Source organism: Periplaneta americana, chromosome 15 (genome assembly GCF_040183065.1).
Source record: "Periplaneta americana isolate PAMFEO1 chromosome 15, P.americana_PAMFEO1_priV1, whole genome shotgun sequence".
Lineage (NCBI taxonomy): Eukaryota > Metazoa > Arthropoda > Insecta > Blattodea > Blattidae > Periplaneta > Periplaneta americana.
The window spans coordinates 49590296-49616995 of record NC_091131.1 but is presented as its reverse complement, the minus strand read 5'-3'; the positions used below and the strand labels follow the sequence as shown (position 1 = coordinate 49616995).

At 34.9% G+C, this 26700-nt stretch overlaps 2 protein-coding genes across 3 annotated transcripts in view; one reads left to right on the top strand and one right to left on the bottom strand.

Annotated features, from left to right (window-relative positions):
- pod1 (coronin pod1) overlaps positions 1–22587 on the bottom strand; it is a 64002-nt gene extending 41415 nt beyond the window's left edge. For both annotated transcript variants that reach the window (XM_069847115.1, XM_069847114.1), the window contains exons 1-8: positions 22452–22587; positions 22067–22275; positions 21470–21618; positions 17151–17337; positions 15412–15629; positions 13083–13165; positions 9526–9781; positions 8459–8611 (exon numbers count right to left, since the gene is read on the bottom strand). In XM_069847115.1, coding sequence (XP_069703216.1) covers positions 8459–8611; positions 9526–9781; positions 13083–13165; positions 15412–15629; positions 17151–17337; positions 21470–21618; positions 22067–22226 — 1206 coding nt within the window. In that variant the 5' untranslated portion in view covers positions 22227–22275; positions 22452–22587. The remainder of the gene's footprint in view (positions 1–8458; positions 8612–9525; positions 9782–13082; positions 13166–15411; positions 15630–17150; positions 17338–21469; positions 21619–22066; positions 22276–22451) is intronic.
- Positions 22588–23659: 1072 nt separating this feature from the next.
- On the top strand, positions 23660–26406 carry LOC138714878 (tigger transposable element-derived protein 4-like). The gene is made up of 2 exons (XM_069847113.1): positions 23660–23885; positions 24111–26406. Exon 2 carries the CDS (start codon positions 24112–24114, stop codon positions 26056–26058), a length of 1947 nt encoding a protein of 648 aa, XP_069703214.1. The 5' UTR covers positions 23660–23885; position 24111; the 3' UTR covers positions 26059–26406.
- The last annotated feature ends 294 nt before the right edge of the window (positions 26407–26700 follow it).

Below are 26700 nucleotides of genomic sequence, written 5' to 3'. Positions count from 1 at the left end.
ACAGTTATTTCTCTTTCCTGCAACTGCCTTCGTGAGAACAAGAGGGCAGTGCACTCACCTCCTCACAGTCAAATGAAACTGAATTATGAATTTCATTAATGATGCAAACAATTTTGTGTAAGTTTCAAAGGGAATGTTTCAATAATAATTTTAAAAATATTATTTTATAATTTTTAGAGAGAGAGAGAGAGAGAGAGTGATAGGAAGGGAGAGGGACAGGGAAGGGAGGGGAGAGAAGATAGGGGAGGGGATAGAGGGGAGGGATATGGGATGAAGGGAGAGGGATATATAGGGGAGGGGAGAGGGGGAAGGACAGGGGGATGAAGAGGAAGAGAGAGCTAGCTCTCGCATAAGTGTCTTTTCTGTAAAATATTTCACAAGAACAGGCAAGAATAAAGTTTCATCATAATCACTTTGTGCACAATGAAATGCAAATGTATGTTCTATCATGCCAAGTTCAAATTCGGACTTACACTGGAGTGCAGAATGAAATAAATGATAAGAAAATGTATTCAGCATTTCGAAATCGTCCTTCAGATTTTCTTCAAACTATCACTGTTTTTCTAGTCATACAATAATATTTTGGCACATGTTAAGAGCTGTTGGAGCTATTGGAATCAACATGTTCAACAAATCTTCTGTGTTGTATTTTATGTGAAAATCATTTACATGTCTTCTAATTGAATTTGGAATACTCTCCCAATTCTCTTTGCGTATTTTTGTGAATGTAGGCTTTTTTCGTTCACAGTAATTGTATACAATAAAGGGCTGCAGCTGATTCTACATTAAAAAAGAAACAAAACGTCTCATAACAAACACCAGAACCATTTCGTTATCGAGAAAGAGACAAAGGGTGTCATTACTTCGTAGACTTGGGTTATGGGACATTGGACATTCACAGAAGATGTTAAGTGTTCACCACTGCAATCAAAACATAGTTCAGCCCTCTTGCACCATGACTGTTGTGTTCATTGGAAGATGTGCAGCATAACCCGAATCGTATGTCCTGCAGCCACAAAGACATTCCACAGATGTTCTGTGTCATGCTGTTGGAGGTTCAAATTCCGTTCATGTAGTCCCCACAAGCAGAAGTTGCAGGATGTGAGACCAGGCTAATCAGGCTGGCTATGCTACAGGCCCATTGCGTTTATTTCATCATCCAGAATAGCACTGCTCCAAATGTGTCTCACTGCACAGGAGCAATATGGAGGAGCTCCATCAAGAAGAAGCTACATTTACAGCCATATTTCAAGGAGAACTTTCTCCAGTAGTTTAGAGAGATCAGACTGCAGTAGTTACCACTTGTTAGTCATGTAAGCAGTTCACACAGTCTAAGTACAATATTACTCATGATTCCCACCTGAATGTTGATGGAGACTTGATTTTGCGAATGGACTTCCAGGATATATGGAATCTCGTCAGTTCACATGTGCTGATTGTGAAGATTAATAATGACATTTCTGGTAGTTGCTACTTTATTCACTGCCAGTACTTCTCTGAAAAATTGTGGATCTGTAGAGCAGTGGTGCAGCTACCACTCACAGAATGTCCAATGGCGTTCCAAACCTAAAGGTGAGTTTAATTCCTGCACAGATTGCAAAGGAAAGGACTGGACATGTACTGTAGACGACTGCAACATGTAATGAAGTGTGTCTAATCGCCATGTATTTGTACTCTGTTAGTGTCAGAATGCAGCATATCAGCATTGGCCATCACACGTGCAAACCAAACAGTTTCCCTCAGGCGATGATCCAATGCCACAAATGTCCTTGGAGTTGAGTGTAGTCAAACAGGAAAACACGCAGTATACATAAGAGCAGCAGCAGCAGGATTCTTTTGTTTCTCACCATAAATCAAAATCATATCAGTTCTTTGAATACGGCTACTTCATAGTACCAACAATGTTTACACTCAGCAAGTGAATGAGTGTCGCAAACTATGTCTCCAGTATGCTGAATGATGTGTTACTCATCAAACCCTGCTACCTTACAATGTTACCACATCTTGATAATGAAGTTGTTCTATCGATATGTTATGAGATTTTTCATTTCTTTTCAGTACAAGCTGCTACACCTCTTTCTCGTGTACAATTACGAATTGTCCTGCACATTCAGCACATATAGGATCTTCCTTCCTTCCTATATACAATAGTCACTGTCATTATATTTAAATCTCAGTAACAATTTACTAACACAATTATGTTGTTGTTTTCTAATGCCAGGCGTTTGACAATAAAGTCATTTGACCTCTTGCACTCCAATATTTTTCAAAGACATTATCATGGTCGGCCACTGAAGCACAGATTTTGAGGTGTTCCGAATCCATTTCTTGGTTTGAGTTGCACAATGGGCAGTTAGGGGACTGATATATTCCAATTCTATGCAGGTGTTTGGCCAAACAATCATGGCCTGTTGCCAATCTAAATGCAGCTACAGACGATTTTCGTGGTAAATCGGGAATTAACTGTGGATTATGATGCAGAGAGTTCCAGTTATAACAACTAGGACAGAGTGGCTCTTACAATAGATTATATGTAATGTGTGAGGGAAATGCCTAACAATCAATATACAGTACTACACCACCTGCCTAAAACGTATGACCAGTTAAAGAGTCAGTTAGGCCAACCAACACAGCCAACTCTTCAAAAATGAAATATATTTTAAGATTAATAACTTACTAAAAGGGGATTATTCCTGTGTTCGTCCATGGTCAGGAATTTAAATTAAGTTTAGATTTAAGACCTCTCCTGGCACCACATTATCATAATCATCCTATCACATCATCGGGGTAATGTAACTCTGCCTTCCAGGCACCCCAACCTCAGAAGTGGGTTACAACTAAGCCACGGCCAGGAGAGAAGACCAGAAATGTCGAAAGACAACCTGGTGGCATTGGATTAAAAAAATAAATAAATAAATAACTTACTAAAATTCGTTGTTAAATAATAAAGAATCTGTATAATTGTTTTTTTCATTTAAAAGTGCATTAGAAATATAATATTGATTCAAACCAATAATTTATAAAATAAATATAGCTTGATCTAAATTTACTTAAATCATTCCACCTTGCTTCTAACTCATAGAATATATCATTTTGTTATTTCTAAGAAATACATAGAAAAAAATTACCACATATCAAATACGTTTCACATAACCAATTCGAAATTAAAAAGAAAAACACATTTAGAATCCCCAACAACCATTTTTACGACTCGGAGGGTGGAGGAGGGGGAGTTTAAAATTTCACGAATGATTAGTGTTATGTTGTCCATCAATACCAGGAAAAAAATCATTCTTAGATTTGTTATTAAACTGTATAATATTACAATTTTTGCTTGTTAAGATGAAAACAGAAACTTACAGTCATTTATTACTTTAACCACTAGATCCACACAACTGCATTCAGAAGCTCACAAACACTCAAAGTAAAAGTACAGAAAAATAGAAGAGAACAGCAAATTAAATGAAAGGAAGGCAAATAGATTATACTGAAGAAATAAAATAAATCACAAAAGTTTATAATCATGCACTAAAACTAAACAAAAATGCATGAACCAAACAATACTTTGCCTGCATACCAATGCCAATGAAAACAAACCGAACTTAAGTGCAGATTTGGCCACACTGTGATTTGCAATAATTAAAGCTTTTGCATACTTGGTCTACAATCAACAGGTCTCCAAAAACCATTAGCCAGTTACAAATGAACTATTACTAATGCAATAAGTTAAGCGTTAATATTATGTTCACAAACTAAAATTTACAGGTTGTGATGGAAAATCGTTAATTTTTAACTTTAACAGAAAATGTTTTTGATTACAAATTTCAACAGCTAACGTTACCTAGTGTTCACAAAATGGTATGAAGACTAGACAGCGGACTCTTAGATCTTAGAGGTGCCTAAATCTAGCATTTATTTTACATCATTTAGACTCTATCAAACTAAAAATGAAATGTGATATACAAATGCTGTGAATAGACAACGCAGCATTCATCAATACTTTTTTGTACTTAAATTTTTAGAACATAAAAAAAAACAAGCTCAGATTGTTATTATCTTTACCTTTATCACAAGTTTATGCTCCACAATTGGTTTCACAGTAGATAATTAAAACTTTTTATAGCTTTTAATGGTAGGCTACTTTTATATATTTTCACTTTTTCTTATTTGCATGAAATAATTACCATCGAGAGGATATCAAATGTACTGTGGTTTGGATTGTCTGGGGAATTCTGAGTAAGGAATGGGGAATGGAAGGTGGAAGTATGGCCAATGCTTGCTTCTCATCACGTGGTACACTTTGCAGCAAAAAGAATGGGCCACTGACAATTTATAAGTTTCAGATACGTAATACTGCACATGCTCGTCTCGTCAAAGTTGCCATTCACCAGCTAACACATAATTAAACCATTTAAATTTTGCTGTATTGTGTTTAAGAGTCTGAAATATCTCATAAAATGGAATGGAGGTTTGATTTTAAACAAATCAGGGCCTAAGAGAGAAATAATAATACAATTGATAAATATATAATCAATCAAAGCGAACATGAACAGGAAAACCATATATTATGCCAATCTGATACTATCAGTTTCAAGAATATAGATGGTTACCAGCACGGATCTACAAAACAAGTGAATAATACTAATTCAAGGTTCAAGTTTCCGACAATCTTAATTTTTTAAATTACAAATTTCTACATTATATGTCTCGCAAAGCTAGATTTATGTGGCAATGTCTCTTATGTTATATGCCTGAACTCATAAATAACAACTCTCCTCTCTCCCAAGCAATATTCCTGTCTGTAAATAAAATGGTCTGTCTCAACATTATTCTTGAATATGATAAACATGCAATAACTCCAACAAATCATTGCAGCCAAAGTGATTGGAGTCATGTTCCATAATCTTGTGGACTCTATGCCACGCAGAATGAGGGCAGCTATTGACACAGGTAGTTTGTGGACAAGATACAAGTCCCTACCACAGGCCTTTTTTGTTTATATTTATTTATTCATTTATATTTAATGTGTTTTCGGTTTTCTTAAGAAGTGAAACAACTATTCTTTTTGCTTATATAGACCTGGTCTCGCCTATTGATAGCCCACAAGTGATGGACAATAATATTTTTACAAGAGAGGCATATCGAAGTTGATTAACAAATGTCATTAAACATTTAAAATACATCAATTAAAAAGTAAAATATTGGGAAGTGAACTCACAACGTATGGCATGGAAAACAGACATCTTACCCTTACACAACACACACCTCGTAAGGTTGACAACATTGCAGACGGACGACTTTCAATAAATAAACATCAAAGCAATGCCTTCAAATGCAGTTTGTTTACACATGTGAACTGTACGGTAGAACTTTACATTTCTAATGACCAAGAGTCTGCCCATTTTTTTTTTTTTTTTTTTCCTGTGAAGTGTACAATGGTATTGTTTCTCGCAAATAACTTGAAAATACTGGAAAGGAATGGGGAAGGGATTATTTCCTTTAAATTCTTGAATACATGAGGACAGGCTATAATGTAATTTCAGTTATTTTCAAGCACTAAAACATTCGTGTATTTAGATTCATGAATGTGTTTCGCAATGATGTAGACAGGTATAAACTCAGAAAGAGGAAAGGTTTTTATAAGTCCGCTGTCTAGTAATGACAATGAAGCAATGGCACAGACTAAGCCACTTGCTATGCAACCTAACATTACTGTTCTTTTCCAATGGATGGATATTGGCGCTAAGTCATTAAACATCTTTTTAATATAATCCTTTCAAATCTAGTTTTCTGTATTGAAGGAGGTGATTTCTATTCACAAATGCATTATCGTTACAAAAGATAAGCCTACATAACATGTTTTGTTATAATGATTGTTATTCTGTTGGAGAGCCCGATTAGATAGCTGAGGCTATGAGTGCTGTATGCCTGTACACAATTTTTCAAAGCTACAAATTTCACAACACATGCCAAGTGTTTAATCCTGACGTTGTGTACCAAATAGGTCATTCTCTAGAATGAGAATGGCATGGAAATCAAGTTACCAGAGAAAACTGATCTACAGTTACTTTTTATTGTCCACAAACCATAGATTTTTACTTTTTATTGTCCACAAACCATAGATTTGTCAAAGATCGAATCAGTTCCCTTTGATGAGAAATTTACTGGGCTTAAAACTTAATAATTTATAATGGCGGTTTCCTTTTACATCCCTTACATACTGTGACCTTTCAAGGTGTATCTAATTTTTTTATTTAGTTTCATGCTTTGTCTGCAAGTAGTCTTAATAGATATCTTGCAGAGATATCTGTAGTTCCAACCAAAATGGTGGTTTGCAGAGATATGTCCACAAAGCAAGAAACTTGGTTAAGAATTGGCCAGTTGTAAATTTTGCCTAAGTCAGAGTTCTGTTATGTTATGAAACCTTTTGTTTTACTTTCCTTTCGAGAAAAGACATACAAAGGATATGTATTTCCCTGAAATAGTCACACAGCTCTTGGCCAGGCCTAAGCTCATAACTTCGTATTCAATGGCAAGCACTGTACTCATTAAACCAACATGAATGACAACATTATATATTATTAACATAACAATATGTAAGGAAAAAATAATGAGATTGTAAAAATAAAACAAAATTATTTTTTCAACTATTCTTCAGATATCAAAGTTTATGGACTCCTTAGTAATGCAGACAGCATAAATCTGACAACTAATTGCAGTCAATGTAAAGTAGCAACAATTAAAATCAAGTAACAATACAATGTGCTACATGTAACTCAAGCTCAGCCTTTTGAGTGAACAAAAGCAGTACTATCAATACCATTATTCAACCTTATGGGAGCTAATACCAGACACTTTATTTGTGGCAAAATAATACATTAAAAATATCAGATTCATGTAGCAGTTTAAATACATAAGAGAGAGACAAGGTGATTCACAAAGCTATACTGGCACTTACGGAGTTTATTCTCGGTCCTGTTACCTATGAGAAAAAAATTTATGAAAATATTTGCATACTTCATAAAATTACAAGTGCATGCTCATAATACAGAATGCAGGAAGCTTTCTTTTTTGAAGTTATTGAGAAGTTTTATATATTTAACTTGGCGGAGGGGAGTTGCTCTTTTATTCAACACAGCAGAAAGGTAGTATTACATTGAAGCACCCATAGGCAATCATGCCGCATATGCAACAATCGCATGCTGCAGATTGCTCATTTTGAGTAGGGTGGTAACACAATCGCATAAGGGTTGCAGTGCCAATCTGTCGCAAGCTTATCCATCACTGTTGGGGTCAGTTGTCTGGTCGCATGAGGCACCATGAGTTGGGATACAAATAAAACAAAGCTTACAATTGAATAATACAGTGAATAACATTTTGTGGGATTTGAGGGATCCCAATTACAAAGATAATAGGAAGCAGTGAAGTTAGAGGAAGAAATAGCTTTGAAGTTCGATTTTTCGGTGAAGGAAGCCAAAGACAAGGGAAAAACATTTAAGAATCTTCCACAGATATAGGAAGGAAAAGAGCGGGTCAGATCAGAGTGATCAGTGGGTGCAATTCGCTTCTCTGTGTTTTCTTTTTGAGATTGATGAGCCAAGAAACTCCTTGCTGATAACTGTTCAGAAATTGTACTTGTATGAGTAAAGAGGACTTCAATTACTTTCTGAAAGTTATCGCGAGGTATAACATTATTTATGAAAATCTGTCTGCACCACATCTTATTCTGAATATGTTTCCTCTTCCTATTCAAAAAGAGATAGGCAGTAGCAGCAGCAGCAGCAGCAACTGTCTGTACCAATATCTCTGCACAAACTCGCTCAAAAATTGAAGCAACCTGTGACAATGGATGTAAATGGGACGGCAGTATGCTGTAATGATTGCTCCCTGATAGAGTACTGCATGGCAACATGGGTGGCAGAAAATAATCGCATGCTATAGGCAACTAGGTTGCTTCAAGTTGTCTCAATGTAAAGATTCCTTAAGAGAATAATCAGTGTTTTATGAATGGTAGTTTTGAATCTGGTAGTCTGTTCACTCTGCGTCAATACACCTGGCTATACACATGGCAAGCAAAAAGCTGGCACTCTTTCTTTGTTTTACACAAGATAGTGTGATCAAGTTATGTTTGATCAGGCTGCATAGTACACATGCAACAGTCTAGTTCACATTAATGCATTTCTCAAACTAGGGAATAATTATCTACCTAGTCTGAATCCAACTTGTGTTCATTTTAATTCTCTTTTACTCAGAATACCCTTGGGAAAAGCTCTGTAAATGCCGATATAACATCGTGAATTGTCCTGTATATATATATATAAATATTTCTAAAATATACATGTTAGAAATATTTATGTTTTTGCCATTTGGTAAAACTGATGAAAATTATCAGTTTTAAGCTCCTTATTGAAATCAAATTTGCGAACATAAACAATATTCCAAATCACAAAGAACTTACTTGAACAGGGCATTCTCCTCCAGATCTCTTGGCAGGATCCAAACTGATACGTGGGACAGGTGCATTGTGTCCCTGCAGCCAATGAGTTGCTGATATCTGTGCTTCACAGCCTGTGGTGTCGGGAAACAGGTCTGCATGGAAGTCTCGATATGACTGTTACAAAGATTACACATTCTCATGTCACAAAATGGTTCTTGGTTAGCACAAACCACTCAGATATGGACATTAAACTTTCTTGGACTCAATTACTGTCACTAATAATGCCTGAAAACTGTTACAGCTATCAAAATAATGACAGTCAAGTCACTTAAACCCATGTTATAGCTATTCATTCAGAAAAGTCCATCTCTTTACTTACACTCTCAATTTTTAATAAAATTATAAATTACAAGAAATACCGTTCCTTGTCACAATAAAGATTATTAAATGAATTCATTTTAATGTTTTTTCCTTCATTAACGAGTCTTCTAATTGCTGTATGAGAAATATGGTGTACATGGGTTATAACCCACAATTCGTTCATCTGCCTCGAAATAATTCTTAACATTTAATTTCTAAGAATGTTACATTCCTAGATCTCTATTATTTTATACTGGCAACATTTTTTGAACCATTTTGCATAAAATAAAGCTACACTATCCGTAAAACAGAAAACAAATTTCTCCCATGTCGTAATTCAATTGTTTCAACTATGGCTCACAGTAGTCCGAACTTACCAACCTCACAAACACTAATAATGCCCGAGATAATGCAATTATTTGTCATCAAACACAATTATTTGTCATCAAACAACAACATACCAATATATGATCGAAAAAAAATTGTAGAAATTATAACAGTAAAAGATGACGACAATAACTGAAGTTCTGATGGACTAAGGTTTGTTGGAAGTGGCAATATATGAAGGGGAACGATTTTTCTCTGCAGTACTAGCACAGTTCATGAACATCTCAGTTGAGCATATCTGGACACAACGAAAGCCAATCAACTAAAATACCGCAATGATTTGTTCGTTTATTCTACTAATCTTCACCATTCTTCAATCTTTATTCTTTAATTCAACTTACCTTTCTTGGCACTTGATACATTATGGGAATGACAGAAGAAGATGTCAACTGAAGTAATCGATTTACTTCCCCTTGCATGACAGCAAGGGCTCTCTTGGGGACCAAACAGGCTCCTTTTGTCTGTTCTCCATTATGACGAATTCCTTCTATAAGGTAAGGTTCTCTGTCAGTAACCTCTAGGTACGAAATGGTGGTGTCTCCTTTCCCAGCAAGAAATAGCATTCCAGTATCAGGATCGTACAATGGAATCAGGATCCTAAAAAACATACATACAGTATTCTAATTTACAATTCATATATGAAGTGTAAATTCACATTTTTTTTTCAAGCTCTGATTATTTGTATAATCTGAATACTTTTGTACTGTGCTCAAATTATTTTGATTAGTTATTACTATACGCGCAGACGGACAAAAGTGAGCATGCACATATAGTATACAGAATGGAAGTGATATAACTATGCAAAGTGAAGAAGGCAATAGAATACAAAAATAAAAACTTAAAAAATCTATTATGTGTTTTGTAATTACGTGCATGGTTAATTATAAAATTAGGCTGAAAGTCTGCACAGTTTGGCTCACCTACGAATACACATATGAAGTTAGGTCTGAATAGTCACTACAGCAGAATTTTCAGACTTTGTAATGGCAGGAAATAATGATATGTGTTAATCTTTTTATTTAATTTGCAAGAAAACCGTCCATTTTATTTCAAAATTGTAAAGAAATAAATCATTCCTTATCAGTTTGCCTAATGGTAAGAGTAAAAATCAGAATCATATAGATTTATTTTTTTATTTTATTGGGTTATTTTATGACGCTTTATCAACTACTCAGGTTATTTAGCATCTGAATGAGATGAAGGTGATAATGCCGGTGAAATGAGTCCGGGGTCCAGCATCAAAAGTTACCCAGCATTTGCTCATATTGGGTTGAAGGAAAACCCCGGAAAAAACCTCAACCAGGTAACTTGCCCTCACCGGGAATCAAACCCAGGCCACCTGGATTCGCGGCCAGACGTGCTAACCATTACTCCACAGGTGTGGACGAATCATATGGATAAAACTTGAGTAAAACAGTGTTAACATTTAGGGAAAGGATTTTTTTTTCTGACAAAAGTATTCATTTGGAACTAATATGGTATTAGAAATTTTTGTTGTACTCTATCCAAGAAATAAGATATTAAAATCTTCACAGTAATATAACTTCCTTCTGTATAATTATTATATAGGTGGTGTGACATTCAATCCTGCAAATGGTTAAAATTCTTCGACATACAGTATATTATTTGGTGTGACGATCAATCCCTGCAGCTGGTTAAAATTTTTTGTGGATTCCCTCAGTTATTTCAAGCAAATGCTGAAATAGTAGTACCTTCTAAATCCTTTCTTACTTAAAATTTATGATCATTCTATTGTTGTTCGTTAACTGCTGTAGAGAAATTGCTGTTATTAAATAATAAATAATTAATACAGAATGTGACAATTATCATATCAGAGACTCAAGACTCAAATCACAGTAAGCCCAATTATTCAGTAATTTGTGATGAAAAAAGAACGATGCTAGAGCTGATTTTCTAGATTTAATTTTACTTTCCCCTTTGTCCAAAATTCATAACCAACCTTAATACAGTGCAAAAAGTAATAAGATATTAGTGCCGCCAAATGATCTTAAAGATGCTGGCAATTTAAAAAAACTCAATTTTCAGTAAGTAATACATTGGAAAGAGTATGCTTTGACAAAAACAGCCGAAAAACCGGAAGTCAGTGCGATTCCTAGAATCAGAAATATCCCCTTTAGTAATGCAAGGCATTTAAGGCCGTGACGTCACTAAGTGAGACTCTCCTCATTTATATAAGCGGTGACGCGCAAGTCAGATTGCTTTCGTGTGTGTTTATGGTCTTAAATCATTATTTGTAATGAATATGGATAATGTTCATCCGTATATGTTTGAACCAGAAGTTGGCGAGGACAAAGACATGGAAAAAGGCAACAACAGACCTGGGCCAGAAGGAAATAGAGAAAACAATATGAACTGGTGTGGATGTGAAGCGTAAGTAGTTGTGCCAAAAGCAGAAGAAAATGTGTGCTGCCACGAAAGTGAACTTATTTCCAACTTGCGAGGGACTGTTGAGTGCATTACTAGCCACATCAACTTCAATAGTGTAATTTTAAATTTAGATACTCTAAACACGACTAGACACACAATAATGGTGCATGCTAAACAGATTTTGAAAGACAAGAACTAAGCAATATTACGAACAAGGTCTTACGATTTGTGACACACAGACAATTTGTCTACTGGGTTAATTCTTGGACACATTTGGTGAAAAAAAATAGGAAAGTACTTCCTTCATGTGTTATGGATAAGATTAGAAGGGAATATACAGAATCGGATGGATATACCAGAGTTTTAAACCAGCAGAGGGCAGAGAAATTGTGTATTTTGATTAGATAGTTGGCAACTTTAAGGGTTTATTTGAATTGATTATTACTGAAACCGAGTAAGTATCAATTTAATCATTTTTTTTATTGTTGTTTATAATTTCACTAGTATATGATTGACTTATTCCATTTCAACAATAATCGATTTATTTTTAAACATGGATAAAGATTTTATGAAATACTGTATTGCTTTCATTGAAAATTCAGATCTTTAATAACAAAATTCATAAAAATACAGATCTTTAATAACAAAATTCAGTCTTGCGTAACTTATTTTTTAACATTTGACGTTAATAATTTTGTGTAAAAATAACCGTGAATAACCAAGTCAATAAGTGCCTATGTGACTTTTTTCGCGAACTGAGTGAATACTGCCATTATATTCTAGATATAGATGGGGTTCTTCTCATGGCGAGAAATACCAAAATTAAGGCAATAATTATATAAAGACATTGAACATGACCCTCATGACAACAATGGACGAAGTTTGCCTCACTTAGTAAATTCTTCGCATGAGGTTGGTGAGTTTTTTTTAAAGTAGGACTGTCACACTGGAGAGGTTATTTTTGTTCTATGTGACTGTTTTTCTTGTCTGGGCATATAATTTCACAAAGAATATATGATAGTAATATAGATTTATATTTATTTGCAATAAATTAATGCATTACTGTGTTTACTGTTATACAAGACCCCCTTAATTGTCAGAAATAATTTCTAAAAAATTACGCTCTTTTTAATTTCTGAAACAGTTTTTGTTCATGCATCACTCCAGTATGGAAGCTTAATTAAATATAAGCTCACATAAAATTCTTTGAAATCCCTAAAAAGGCACTATAACCTGTTTTCAAACAACAAAGTTTTATAGTCTCCTGTCACCAGATATGTCGTAAATCACCAAACATTGGAATATAATTTTCTTTTCCAACGAACAAAGTTCTACTGTTTTTATCAACAGAGAAACTGTAAATTGTCAACAAATTAAGTATTCTGATGGGCAAAAAAAATCACAGAAAATATCAGACTTGATGACAACACATATCAACATATAATAAATATTATAATACTATAATAAGCAACACATGCATAGCTATAACATAAATTAAGCCTATTCTCACCCTGTAGAACTGTCCAGAACCAATGCTTTCTCACAGTCCTCAAAATTTCTGAGATCTCGAATAAAGACTTCCCTCTGTCGACCCTATGATGATGAAAAAAACAACAAAAACTATCACCACACTGTCAATAATAAGCTTTGTACATATTGTTGATCAAGTCATAAAGTGTTTACAATGCTATAAATGGTTAAAAATGTGCATTAAAAAGAAACATGTCTCAAATGTCAATAATTTTAATTTTTCTTTCTACTATTATTCAAGTAAACTTCTTTAAAAAATCCTATTACAATAATTTTTAATATTATATACATTATCAAACAATTTTCTATTAAACAATAGAACTTTATATTTGATTGAAATAACAGGGGGCATATCATTAGCCAAAAGGCTGAAGCATTAGCTTTGCATGACAGAAACCCATGTTTATTTCAAGACACTCCCAATCTCCTGCTATCAATTCATCGTCAGCATCATAATGACCACTACCTACCACCATCCCATAATGATCATAATCCATAAGGAACTGTACAACATTTTCAGCTAGTAATATAGCAACCTAAGGCATATAATAGACACTTAACAGACCAGCCAATACAGCTGCAAACGAAAGAGACAGAATAATTCTCAAGTATGTGTAGATACATTTCTATTCTAGTTCTTATGTTCCATACACCAACAATTATTTTATATTGATGCTTAGAATTTTAAATTTCATTTTTTTTAGTATACTTTGGTTTCCATACAAGAGCTAAGCAAGATCGTATTTGGTTTTATTTATACAATTGTTTTATATAATTAATCATGTTTCACATCTCAAGCAGCACCATATATCATTAGTGGCACTTTAAACTGCACAGGTTATAAAGCATCAAGATTCTACACAAGGGAAAACTGGAGGTAAACTTGGACGTGGGTTTAAATTGTGACAGTGGGGTGGTGACAGATACCATCGTATCATAATCATCGAGTAACTGCTGGATCCTCATTGGCCCAATATGGTCCCGCATCATCTTTTCATTGATCTTCCTAAACTTCTTTTGCATCTTGAAATAGTTTCTCATGTCCATGTTACCTGCTTGTGGCACAACAGCAGTATAATTGTTTCATCACTAATAATTGTAAAGTTACGACTACAATTATCTACGTAAATATTAATTTTTGGTCCTACATAATATATCTGTTATGGTAGCTCAGTGGTTAGAGCACTTGGTATGTAGAACCATGGATCCGGGTTCGATCCCTGGTGCCGGAGCCAATTTTTCTCCTTTAATAATCATTGACTACAATTATGTTTGTGAAAAGACATTTAGGTGGCAGCCTCCCCATCTGAACTTACAAGGAAGAGCCATGTAAGCTTTCCTGGGATATTTATCAAGTCCTACGATAAAAGGTAGATGAAGGACAATACCGATTCTGACCACAGCATAACAAGGACTGTGAGAAAAGACAATCGGAAAAAGAAATGTATTCAGAGGAGGAGGAGGAGGAGGAGGAGGAGGAGGAGGAGGAGGAGGAGGAGGCGGAAGATTTACAACATTTACCCAAACATGAAAAAACTGCCAATTATCGTATTTTCTCGAATACCCTATGCCCTCGAATAAGCCATGCGCCCCTCTTTTGAAAGGCAACAAAAATAAAAAATACAATAAAACTTTCGACAAAACTTATTCACGACAAAAACAATTAAACACATATACAGTTCAGTTGAATTTTATTCTGGAAAGACGCATTTCAAACCCATCCTATGTGCGTGCACTGCAAACTTGTCAGTTGTCTTGCTTAATTAGCCATTTATACGATATTCTGCAACAAGAGTAAATTAATTATCTTTATTTTGTATGATACTATGTGGTTTCCATTCTTTTTCGTCCAGTCTCTAATGCAACTTTCACTTACATCAAATTCAGGGCTGTAGCAGGATTTCATTGTTACTCCACATCCTTGATAATTTTAATTTTTCGCTGAAAGTGAAGGATCACAATCTCATATCTTCAGTGGTACTCATTTTCAAACTATCCACTTATCACACTTGATTCTGACATATGTACTGTTGATCCACATGCCATTTAACAATGTTAATAATTGAAATACTTATGCGGGAATATAATGACATGTGTTACCGCCTTAGGTGTTGTGTGAGAGGAAAATTGGGCAACGTTGCCAACTTCATTTTGAATAAGCCATGCACCCGTATTTTTACTTATATATTTCGGAAAAAAAGGTGTGTGGGTTATTCCAGAAAATACGGTACTTTCATCTTGCTTTCATGAAATGTTTTGCAATTTGAAGATAACGAAAATGCTAAAGCACTACACTAATTATCACTTACTGAATCGAAACCAGTTGTGAGAATTCTGCTCGTGTCTCCTAACCACACCACACGGGAGTCCTTGATGCTCTGATGACTATTTGCTACATGTACGAAAATGTTGGCTGGCAAGCGTGGATCCAATATTCGAACTTGTTTATCCTTACATGAAGTTGCCAGTAATGTTCCATCTTTTTTCCAACTTAAGGACTGAATAACATCACTGTGCTCTGCATTCGCTGCAAGAGAAAAAGAAAATCCAATAAAAATGGGCAAAATATCATTATTACAATATGCATGCAAAATTTGTTTCTTTTCAATGCTGAAGCATTTTTTTCAGTACCAATCACGTAATGTTTTGCAAAGTTGCGAACAAATAAAGATTTAGGAAAAATTAGTTATGACCTATTTTAAAGAACTATTGAAGCATTTGACAAAAGATGAAAAAAAAAAAAAATCATCGTCAAAAAATAGTAGGTATCAAGAATCAATCAAAGCTATCCAAATGTGAAGATGCCAGGCACCTACACAACAAATTAAGCATTTAAACATTTTCCTAACAAAGAACAGAATTAAACGCGTGTTTTCAGACCTAAATGCTTTACTCACAATGGATCCACTTTTTTAAACATCAAAATTACGGATATAATTAAACAGTCCTGAAATCTTAATGTTTCAAAAGTTCACTCCACTCCTTTTTTGGCAATATTCCCTGTCCCATATTTATAATATCAAGAAATTACATCTGAAGCTTAATAATTCATCACATTCATAAATAGAATTAACCACTAGGTAGTCTTTTTTTTTTAAACCAAATAGCTTGCACATGGGTATGCCATCACCAAGTCCTGTGCTGTACATGTCTTTTCTATGAGTATAGTGTCCTATAAGTAAGCTCATCACAATTTTCCAATCTTTTCAAATTCACTACATACTTAGTACGCCATGAGAGTATCTATCAATGTAATGAAATATGGATTAATATTCTGTGGCAACTCATCTGAAACTAAACACATTTTTGTTTTACAAGAGAAAGCAATAAGAATAATGGCTGGTGTGCATAAAAGGACATCATGTAAAAAGATTTTCCAAAATTTAGAAATCATGACCTTATCTCGTGATCACATTCTTTCTCTAATGATGTTTTATATTAAAAACTGAGATACATTTAGTACTAATCAAGACATTCGGGAATTTTAATACAAGACATAAATCAGATCTCCATCTACACTCTGTTAGTCTAAGCTGTTATAAAAAAAGGAGTTCACTATTCATGTATTACAGTCTTCAATGCACTGTCTAATTATCTTAAAGCTGTGAAAGACCATGAGAAAAGGTTTAGAACAGAATTAACCAAATTTCTACATACTCATACCTTCTACACAACTGAAGAATTGTTTATTGAATTAATCTACTTGATATGAATTGTACAATTTTGTATAGCTCAACTAAAATATGCTTGTAAATTGAATTAATCTGTTTACTATGTATTGTATATTTTTGTGTAGCTTAACCAATGGAGGAAAAAAAAAACGCGCACGCGTGCACACACACACACACACACACATCCCTCCCTGCGCACACTAATTAAAAAAATATATATTTCAAATTAAAATGTATTGCAGTACAGTTTCAGCAGCTTCATCTGAATGCTCCTCTTTACAAAGATGTAACAGCAGACTCAGCAACAATTCAGAATACTCTCATAAATCTTACGATTATTTGTGTAGTTTCAACTTTCTCTTGGCAAATGAACTTACAGAACATTTCTTTCTCTGTGCTGATGTCCCACAATGTCAATGTTGTGTAGGAAGTAGTTGTTAGAAGACAGTCTGCTGTTGGATGAAAACAAACAGTTTCAACTCTCCTCTGTTTGTGAGAGAAAGTGCATTCTGCATTACACAAACTTTCTTCAAGCCCCTTCTCTGGAATGTGCCAAAGTTTTACCTAGAACGTATTAAAGATTATGAGTTATCAAAAGTTTTGTCTTACTTCTACATCTACAAGTCAGTTACATATCGTGACAACAAGCTTCATAATTTTCTAAATTGTTTTTTATATTGTGATAGAAAAAACTATGCAACAACAAACACAAATCACTAGCTGACTTCCCCGAAAATTCTAGCAAGAAGGTCTGTATTAAAACACTAAAAAGTACAAATTGTGTCTTTTTTTCTTCTTTCTTTCTGTGGTTACACTTTCATTATCAGTGATTTGAAGATGAACTGTGGAATATCATAATCAAGAAGGTATGCATGAGTTGCAAATAGACTTTGGATGAAGGTACATAATTTTGAAAAGAATTAGTAACAATATCGACTTATAAATGGGGTGCGATTTATGACAAGAGAATAGTGGAGACAACCCACTCACTCCCCGTCTGTGCTCATCCACTGCTCGTTCCAGCAAGAGATGGCAATTTCTCTTCCATTCCAAATGCATTTCCTCACAAATGAAATTGTATACTTTCATATTATTATTATTATTATTATTATTATTATTATTATTATTATTATTATTATTATTATTATTATTATACTTTATTCAATAGCATATTTTTGATGTGACTACAAATTTTCAGTCTTTGTATATCTGTTACACGTTTCTGCAATACAAGCATATTTATGTTCCTACTGATGATAAAGATTTTGAATTGTATGTACTGTATTTTTTTAATTACAGTTCGTATTTTTAAGATAATCTCTTTTTATTATTGTAGAACTTTTTTCCTTTGGAATGGAGGAAGGGCCCGAAGGCTAGCACTGTAACCTCTATTAAGTTAATTGTATACCTTACAGTATACCTATACTGGGAATAATTTTTTAAGTCTGAAAAGTCATGCTTTTATAGATATCGTGACTTAATTGTGCACGTGGTGTAAACTGTTAATTTGGCCTATAACTCTTAAAGTTCTGGTGGAGTTCCACTAGAGTACTTTTTTAAACACTTCCTCTCTCTGATGCCATCTCTATGTCAGTCAGAATACTGCATCACACTGCACCATTTTGGATAAATACTATTGAAATATTGATGACAAATACTGAAATGAGGAATTATATTGAAATGATGGAGATAAACGGGAAAACTCCGACAAAAATCCTCGGGAACCTTGGAAATGTCCACCACAAATACAACTCCACCCTCACAGGGATCTGAACTCAGGTCTGTAGTCATTGTAAACCAAGCCCTGTGAAAAGGGGGTGTTTTGAAACATTACAAGAAACAATTTTTTTTATATTATTATTTGTAAAGTACAACTTCTCGAAGTTGGCTGGAGAAAGAGTGAAGTGGAGCAAGGACAAAATGTCATCTACTCCAGTGGAAAAAAAAAAAAAAAAATGTTCACTGCTTATAGATATTACATGAACGACACGACCTCTTTCTCTTTCTCAAATCTTAAAACTTCAGTGGACGCAAGCAACAGTCTTTCAAATTCGTAGCAAAACAGTTCAACAAACTAATTCTTTTGACGGTTGACAACATTAAGATATATGAATCATATGTGGAGACTAAGAGGAAGGTAGAAAATAGGAAAGACTGGAGAATGCTAGGTTTACAGGAAAGACCTGCCCTTGGGCAAAATGTTATGAATGAATGAGGTGGATTATCAGCCGAAGTGCTGTAGCATATGTATCCGCCTTCAACAAGAAAGATTCGCAATAATTCTTCTACTGAAATCATGTCGATTCTCCTCTTTGACCCAGAAGCATTATTTTCTGAGTGCACTAGGGACAAAATATTAATGAGAAATAGATATTATGCTACCAGTGCTCTATTTAATAAACATCTGAATGATACAATAGTGTTAAATTTCTAATAAAAGCTGATTCTGCTTGAAGGTAACAAAAAGACACATAATGGTAGTGAAAGTGTTCAATGAAATCAGCTGAACACCTTCAAAACACCTTGTCATATTTTAGCATTTTCAATCATGAAAAGATGGCATGAAAATCACTTTCTCAGGCCGCAACAGTTCTTTTAGGACTATTACTTGATAGGATGATGATAACGACGATGATGATGATATATAAAAAACAATGGAGAATAGAGTCTTAAATGTAGTGTATTGTTTCTCAAGGAATCTAAGTCATCATGCCAGCACCAACTTATGGTTCTGAAGAATAAACATAGTCCACAAACTTTTTAAATAACCCTAACAGAAGTGTTTTTAGTCTTTTTGGATGGTGTCTTCCTGTGAAAGACTAAAGACTGGAAAATTACAAGCTTATGCAATGAATATATATGTATCCTGTCTACAAACACTGCACAAAATCGAAATTTATATATGAGGAGCATGTGAGCTGTGCGAGACGGAAAAGAATAAGCTATCAGGAAGAGAGTTTGTTTCATGATTGTTAATATGGTAAGAATTTACTAACACGAAAGTTCATCTCAAACTAAAACCTATCTTCCCCTTTCATATCCACTGGTGATATAGCCACGGCACATGATAAGGTCACAGGACAAGTCTTGCCTTCTCTACCATACCATTCTAACAGCTATGGCAAGTTAATATGATGGACGCAAAATTAGGTTACAAAGAGTCGAAATATATTTAATTATATTCATCATGCATACGTCTTGCATAAGACCCACAACAACCTAATCAAAATAAGTAATATTGTCGAAGTTGATTTAGTTTATTGAAACTCAAATTCCTTGCAATTAGAAGACAAAAAATGAAATACTATCTTTGAATTTACATATTCTGAATACACGAAACTTAAGATGCATTTACACGTTGCCAGTTACTAGCTAGTCAGTTTGACAGTAGCTGGACTCCTATCTGGCCATTGTTGTTTACACAGTGTCAGCTATTGAATAGATAGTAGATCAGTTCAACTGGTATTAATCTGTTGTTCACTCTTTATTATATTTAGGAGTAAATACAATCCATAAATTTTCAGTCATACATATTAACAATCTTCATTGTTTGTTTCTCACTCCACCTGCCCAACATTACTTACTTACTTACTGGCTTTTAAGGAACCCGTACATTCACTGCCGCCCTCACATAAGCCCGCCATTGGTCCCTATCCTGAGCAAGATTAATCCAGTCTCTACCATCATATCCTACCTCCCTCAAATCCATTTTAATATAATCTTCCCATCTACATCTCGGCCTCCCCAAAGGTCTTTTTCCCTCCGGCCTCCCAACTAACACTCTATTTCCACTAATCTCAAAAAAAAATTATTTGCAGCTATGTACTTGTAAGAATTTAATTGTTAAAACAAAATTAATGGTTTTTCATGAACTTGTAAAAATTTCTATGGTTAAGTACTCTTTGTCCCTTGTGGCAGCTTACGAATGGTGAGAAGATATATAAATTTAATACCATTTCTGGATTCGCCCATACGTGCTACAGGTCCTGCCCATCTCAAACATCTGGATTTTATGTTCCTAATTATGTCAGGTGAAGTATACAATGCGTGCAGCTCTGCGTTGTGTAACTTTCTCCATTCTCCTGTAACTTCATCCCTCTTAGCCCCAAATATTTTCCTAAGAACCTTATTGCCCAACATTGTTAGATAATTAAAACAATTATTAAAAATAATCCACAAGATAAAGAAAAATTTGCTTGTCCTGCACATGTCTACTACCCGCCAGCAACTGGCCAGTGTGCTGAACACCAGTACACCATTTAAACAGTGACAGCAACTAGATTGTGAGATGGTGGGAACACTAATGGGCTGTGAAAACAATGTTTGAATGCACTGGCATGGCCAGCTGATATTGGCTGATGTGTTTATACAGGAACAGTAATTAGCTGTAATCTAGTTACTGGACTGCCAAGAGGTCCCATGTAAACGGATCTTTAACTCTCATTAAAATTGTGAAGGCTACAGGCTACAGGCTTTAATTTTTTCAACAATTTTCTGTATCGTAATTCTCTACTTCGTCATTTATGCAAGTTTAATACGGCAGAAGAATAAAATATTTGCGCCATATGGTACCTAATTTTTAAAAACTATAGGTAGACGCGTATTTTATTTTATATTCCTTATAACATTGTAATAAGTGAGTTGTAACTTTGAAATAACATATTGATACAAGAGTTCTCTATGAACAAATACTAACAAGACAATCCTGAGATCCTGTCGCTAATAAACCATCATGGAATGGAGAAAAATCCATATCAGTCACTGTGTCCGTATGGGCATGAAGAAGTGGCATTGATTTACTTTTACGACCACAGTCATCAATAGGAAGCACAGCTAGACTAGAGCCTGTAAAAAAAATACAATGTTGAAATGTAAATATTATGTCTATTATTGTTAAGAAAGAAAAATTTCTTCTTGAAGGAAATGTGAAACTAGCGCTGAGGTAGTTCTGGTGATTTCTCAAGTAAAAACCATTAAATTTATAAGGAATTTTTTTGCGGAGATGCAAAGCATAATGAAAGTCTGAACTAAACAAACCTAACCTGTCACAGATTCGTATATGCAAGGTGTATAAGCGGGGTACGAAGCGTACTACCTCAACGTTAGTTTAGTCAAATATATTTATAAATTGAAAAACTTGTATAAATATATCAACATAAATTTACACCAGTTCTGATGATCATGACATCAGCATATATTACCACAGAACTCAACACACAAAATCAGCGTAAATGAAAATATTTTGGCATATGTATATATAATCTGTCAGATATAACATTAAAATATATCATACCATTGTGATCAACATTAAATGCCATAAAAGCGGCGGATGCTGCGATGTTGTTGCCATAAGTCTGGTAGGAACCAACAGAAATATCTCGTATACAAGCCTCTGGTTTCGGAACGATGGGTGCAGCATTCTTATATTTCGACGCCTTAAAACGCCACGCCATTATTAACTGTTTTTTCTTCGTAAATAGAACTCATATAACGAAACACACCCTGAAAATGTTCAGAAGGCAGGATTTAGGCTTACAATGACAAAAATATGGGGGCTTCAATGTTGTTTTTCACAGCTGTATGTTTTCATATGTGAGAAGGTATTTATTTCAATTTATAGAAAATAGCATTTTATTATTAATCTCAGTTAACACTATGTTATATCTATTACTGTTTACCTATTATGTATGATAAATTAGGCCTATTTCCGCCCACTTCGATAACTCCCTTAGACAGCGTCGGATGACAGCTACGAGCCGGACAATGCTACCAATGGACATCCCCTCCCGACTTGGTTATGAATAAATTCATAATTATAAGGAAAGCTGCTTAGCGTATGCTTTTATTCTACTGCAGTAATATAATTCGAAACAAGTTCTGCTAGTAATCTGACATTCTGTACTACTATCTAATTAAAAATTAAGTAACCGCAATTATAATATTTTCACCCACTGGCTAGCCTGTACTCATCCATCGAAGCCCGGTCATGATCGAAGTAATGTATTTCAAAACGACTTCTTTAAATGACAGAAAAGTTATTTAAAAGTGCGTAATTTGTTGTTATATCTTTTTATTTTTTAAGTACGGACATGCATGTGTTTTTTACTTCATTATTTTACTATATCCTAAGTGTATACAACTTCACATTGACCTTTTTCGGGTGATGTACGAACCAATGCCTTCTTGATCACGATGGCAGTGAACGAACTCAAATACATATTATTTTAATACCGCCAAATTCAAATCCTTTAATCAAGATTAAAAATTTTCATGACTCATCATAATCAATAAATTTGTTTTTCTTAAAAAAAAACATGTTGCCATTACTTTATATATACATTGCATTTCATTTAACATCCACTTCTTTCGAACTTACTTTATTAATATTAATAATAATAATAATAATAATAATAATAATAATAATAATAATAATAATAATAAAGGAAATCTTGATATGTCTATACTCGAACTGAAGTTAATATAATACAATATGTACTATAGTCAGTGGCGTACCCATGGAGGTGAGGCTGATGGGGCTCAAGCTTCTCTCCAATAAAAAAGGGGGGAAAGAAAGGGAGAAATAATAAAGCTTTTTAATTCCTTGACGTGTTTGTATTATTATGGAAAATGTGTGATCTTTGAATAATTTATTTTTAAACTGTATATGTGGCCTTATACAACATTCATTCATAGTGTTCTGCCCAAGAGCAGGTCTTTTACTGCAAACCCAGCATTCCCCATCTTTCCTATTTTCTGCCTTCCTCTTAGTCTCTGCATATGATGCATATATCTTAATGTCGTCTATTATTTGATATCTCCTCCTGTCCCGAATTCTTCGCCTGTTCACCATTCATTCCAATGCTGTTTGCAGTTTTTCTTGCTGTAAGGGAGACTGGGGAGGTTTGACCATAGGGGAGGTTTGACCCATCTCTATAATTTGAAATCCCGCCATTTTTATCTCTGCTATTTGTCATGGTTCTCTTTGCTTTTAATGTCAGAGGTAATATTTATGCTCATCAAGGCAGTGAAACCAAGAACAGCTGAGATTCTACTTCCTGTTTGATTTGTTGCTTGCTGATGTTGGTTTGATGCTCTTGTTTATAAGAATCCAAGTAAGTAATTGCAATCTTAATGGTAATAGTGATAGTTACATTTGATTCTACATCCTTTTAGGTTCAATTTCATATATTTATTGTGTAGTTTTCTTTATTATTAAGTATATAAATATTTTAGTATATACAAAAAGTCCCATGAGGGAGGTTTGACCCAAAATTGCAGGGAGGTGTGACCCATGTTATGGTGTGTGATTTCATAACATTTTTTTTATTTCTTAATAGGATGCCTTTCAAGTGGAAACCTACTGAAAATCCAAGGAAGAAAGTAGATCCAGGAGTAATGAAAGCTGCTGTAAAGTGTGTCCTCGATGATAATGTGAGCATTCGAGCAGCTGCAGTTGAATATGAAGTTGATAGGAAGACTTTAGGGAGGTATGTTACTAAAGTAAAGGAAGGAAATGAAACAGCTTTCAAGGCAGACCACAACAGCTCTCAGATTTTTAGTTCAGAAGAGGAAAATGATTTAGAAAAGTACCTTCTAACAGCAGCTAGGTTGAATTATGGTCTTACTCCTAAAGAGTTGCGAAGATTTGCTTATGAATATGCAGTCGCTAGAGGTAAACCAATCGGTGATAATTGGAAGAAAAACAATCAAGCCAGTTATGATTGGGAGAGAGGATTCATGCATCGTCACCCAAGACTGTCACTGCGGAATCCCCAGGGAAAAAGTCTAGGGAGAGGGACAGCCTTTAACCCAACAAGTGTAGGCGAGTTCTTCCAGAATCTTCGTTCTGTGTATCACACCAATAAATTTGGCCCAGAATCAATTTACAATCTGGATGAAACTGGGGTAACAAATGTACAGAAACCTGGCAAGGTAATTGCACCAAAAGGGGAAAAACAGGTCTCAAAAATGACATCCGCTGAGAGGGGGACACTTGTTACACTTTGCTGTGCAGTAAGTGCAACAGGAAATGCTGTTCCACCATTCTTTGTCTATCCAAGACAGAGATTAAATGATAAAATGATTGATGGTGCTCCTGTGGGTTCTTGTGCTGGTGTTAGTCCAAGTGGGTGGATGGCTGGAGAGACCTTTGTTCATTACTGGGAACACTTTATCAAACACACAAAGTGCTCTAAAGAACGTCCTGTGCTTGTCATCTTAGACAACCATGAATCTCACGTAACACCACAGACACTTCAGATCGCTAAGGACAATGGTATCACACTAATAACATTGCCACCCCACACAAGCCATAAAACTCAACCACTTGATAGAACTGTATTTGGGCCCTTCAAAACTGTTTACAATCAAGCTATTGATGACTTCATGACCACTCATCCAGGAGAGACTGCAACTATCTACCAGATCCCAAAATTTGTTGGAAATGCATTTCCTGTTTCTTTCACTCCTGCCAATATAATCAGTGGCTTTAAATGCACTGGGATCTGGCCATTTGATTCCACTATTTTCAATTCTACTGATTTTATGAGCTCATATGTAACTTATCGACCAAGTCCTGCCAGTGAAGATGCAGCAGCCATAAGCAAAGAACCCCATCCAACACTGATTACCCAGCCAAGTTGTAGTGGAATTTCACCAGAACAAGTAAGACCTTTCCCGAAAGCTGGTCCAAAGAAAAGTAAAAATGGCCGCAAAAGGGTTGTTAGTCGTGTGTTGACAGACACACCTGTCAAAGCAGCTATTGAGAAAGAGTACGAAGAACGCGTCAATAGGAAGAGAAATCAGGCTACCCTTCCTTCCAAAACTATTAGGAAAATATTTCCTAATGACTGTGAGGACTCTGTATCAATTGAAAAGGAGAGGAAAAAGAGAAGACAATCTCACTTTACTCCTACGGCTGATGAGGACGAGGCTTCTGAAAATATAACTGATGATGACGACTGCGAGGAGGTGAATAATGAAGATTGGGGAGTGATGTCTGCTAAAAGTGGTGATTTCGTCTTGGTTAAGTTCTGCACCAAGTCGACAGCATGCCATTATGTTGGAAAAGTTATACAGATCAGAGAATATGAGTGTAAAGTGAAATTCATGCGGTGCTACCGATTCGGGTCAGACTGCTTTGTGTATCCTGATGTTGAAGACACTAGTTATGTGCCATTTGAAGATATGAAAATTCTTCCAAAACCAGTTTTTCAAGATGGAACTGAAAGAATGTCTTCAAAACTTAGGTTCTCAGTGAGATTTATTAATTTAAATGTGCGTTAAGTGAAAACAGTGCTATTTCTCAGTGGAACTTTTACTATTTTCTATATTTTTATAATATTTGTGTTTGCTACTTTTGTTAGAAATAGTGTTCTTTGTATTCATGTTCCTAATTTATTTAAATATTGCAGACTTGTACTGTTTTGTAGGCTTGGGTCAAACCTCCCAACATGTGGGCCAAACCTCCCTTATGCGGGGAGGTTTGACCCAGAAAGTAGTATAATTAAAAAACATATATGAAATTTAATACATTAAGAATAGGCTGTTCTGTAATTTACCATATATGTCTGAGATCTTAGTCTATCTAATGGTATGTTTTCATCACCTCTAAGGAAATTTATTTTTGGAAATAAAAATAATGGGTCAAACCTCCCCAGGCTCCCTTATAGCTTCCAGTTGCTTTCTGCACACCACTCTTTCTTTCGCATCTTAAAAGATCTCAGGGGGCCCCAGTGTGGAGGTGAAGAGAGTGGATTTGACTAATTGCGCCCTCCGGACTTCACCGAAATTCACTGCAAGGGTTAAATATTAGTTCTATCAGGGTTTTTGACCCGATCAGAGACCAGGAAATCCTAATTAGCCTTTGACCCCCATACCTACATTTTTTAAACCTCTAACTTTCAATATGTTCGAATTTCCTAACTT

Excerpts from the sequence above, each read along its gene's own strand:
- LOC138714878 (XM_069847113.1), top strand. The coding sequence starts at position 24,112 with ATGCCTTTCAAGTGGAAACCTACTGAAAATCCAAGGAAGAAAGTAGAT.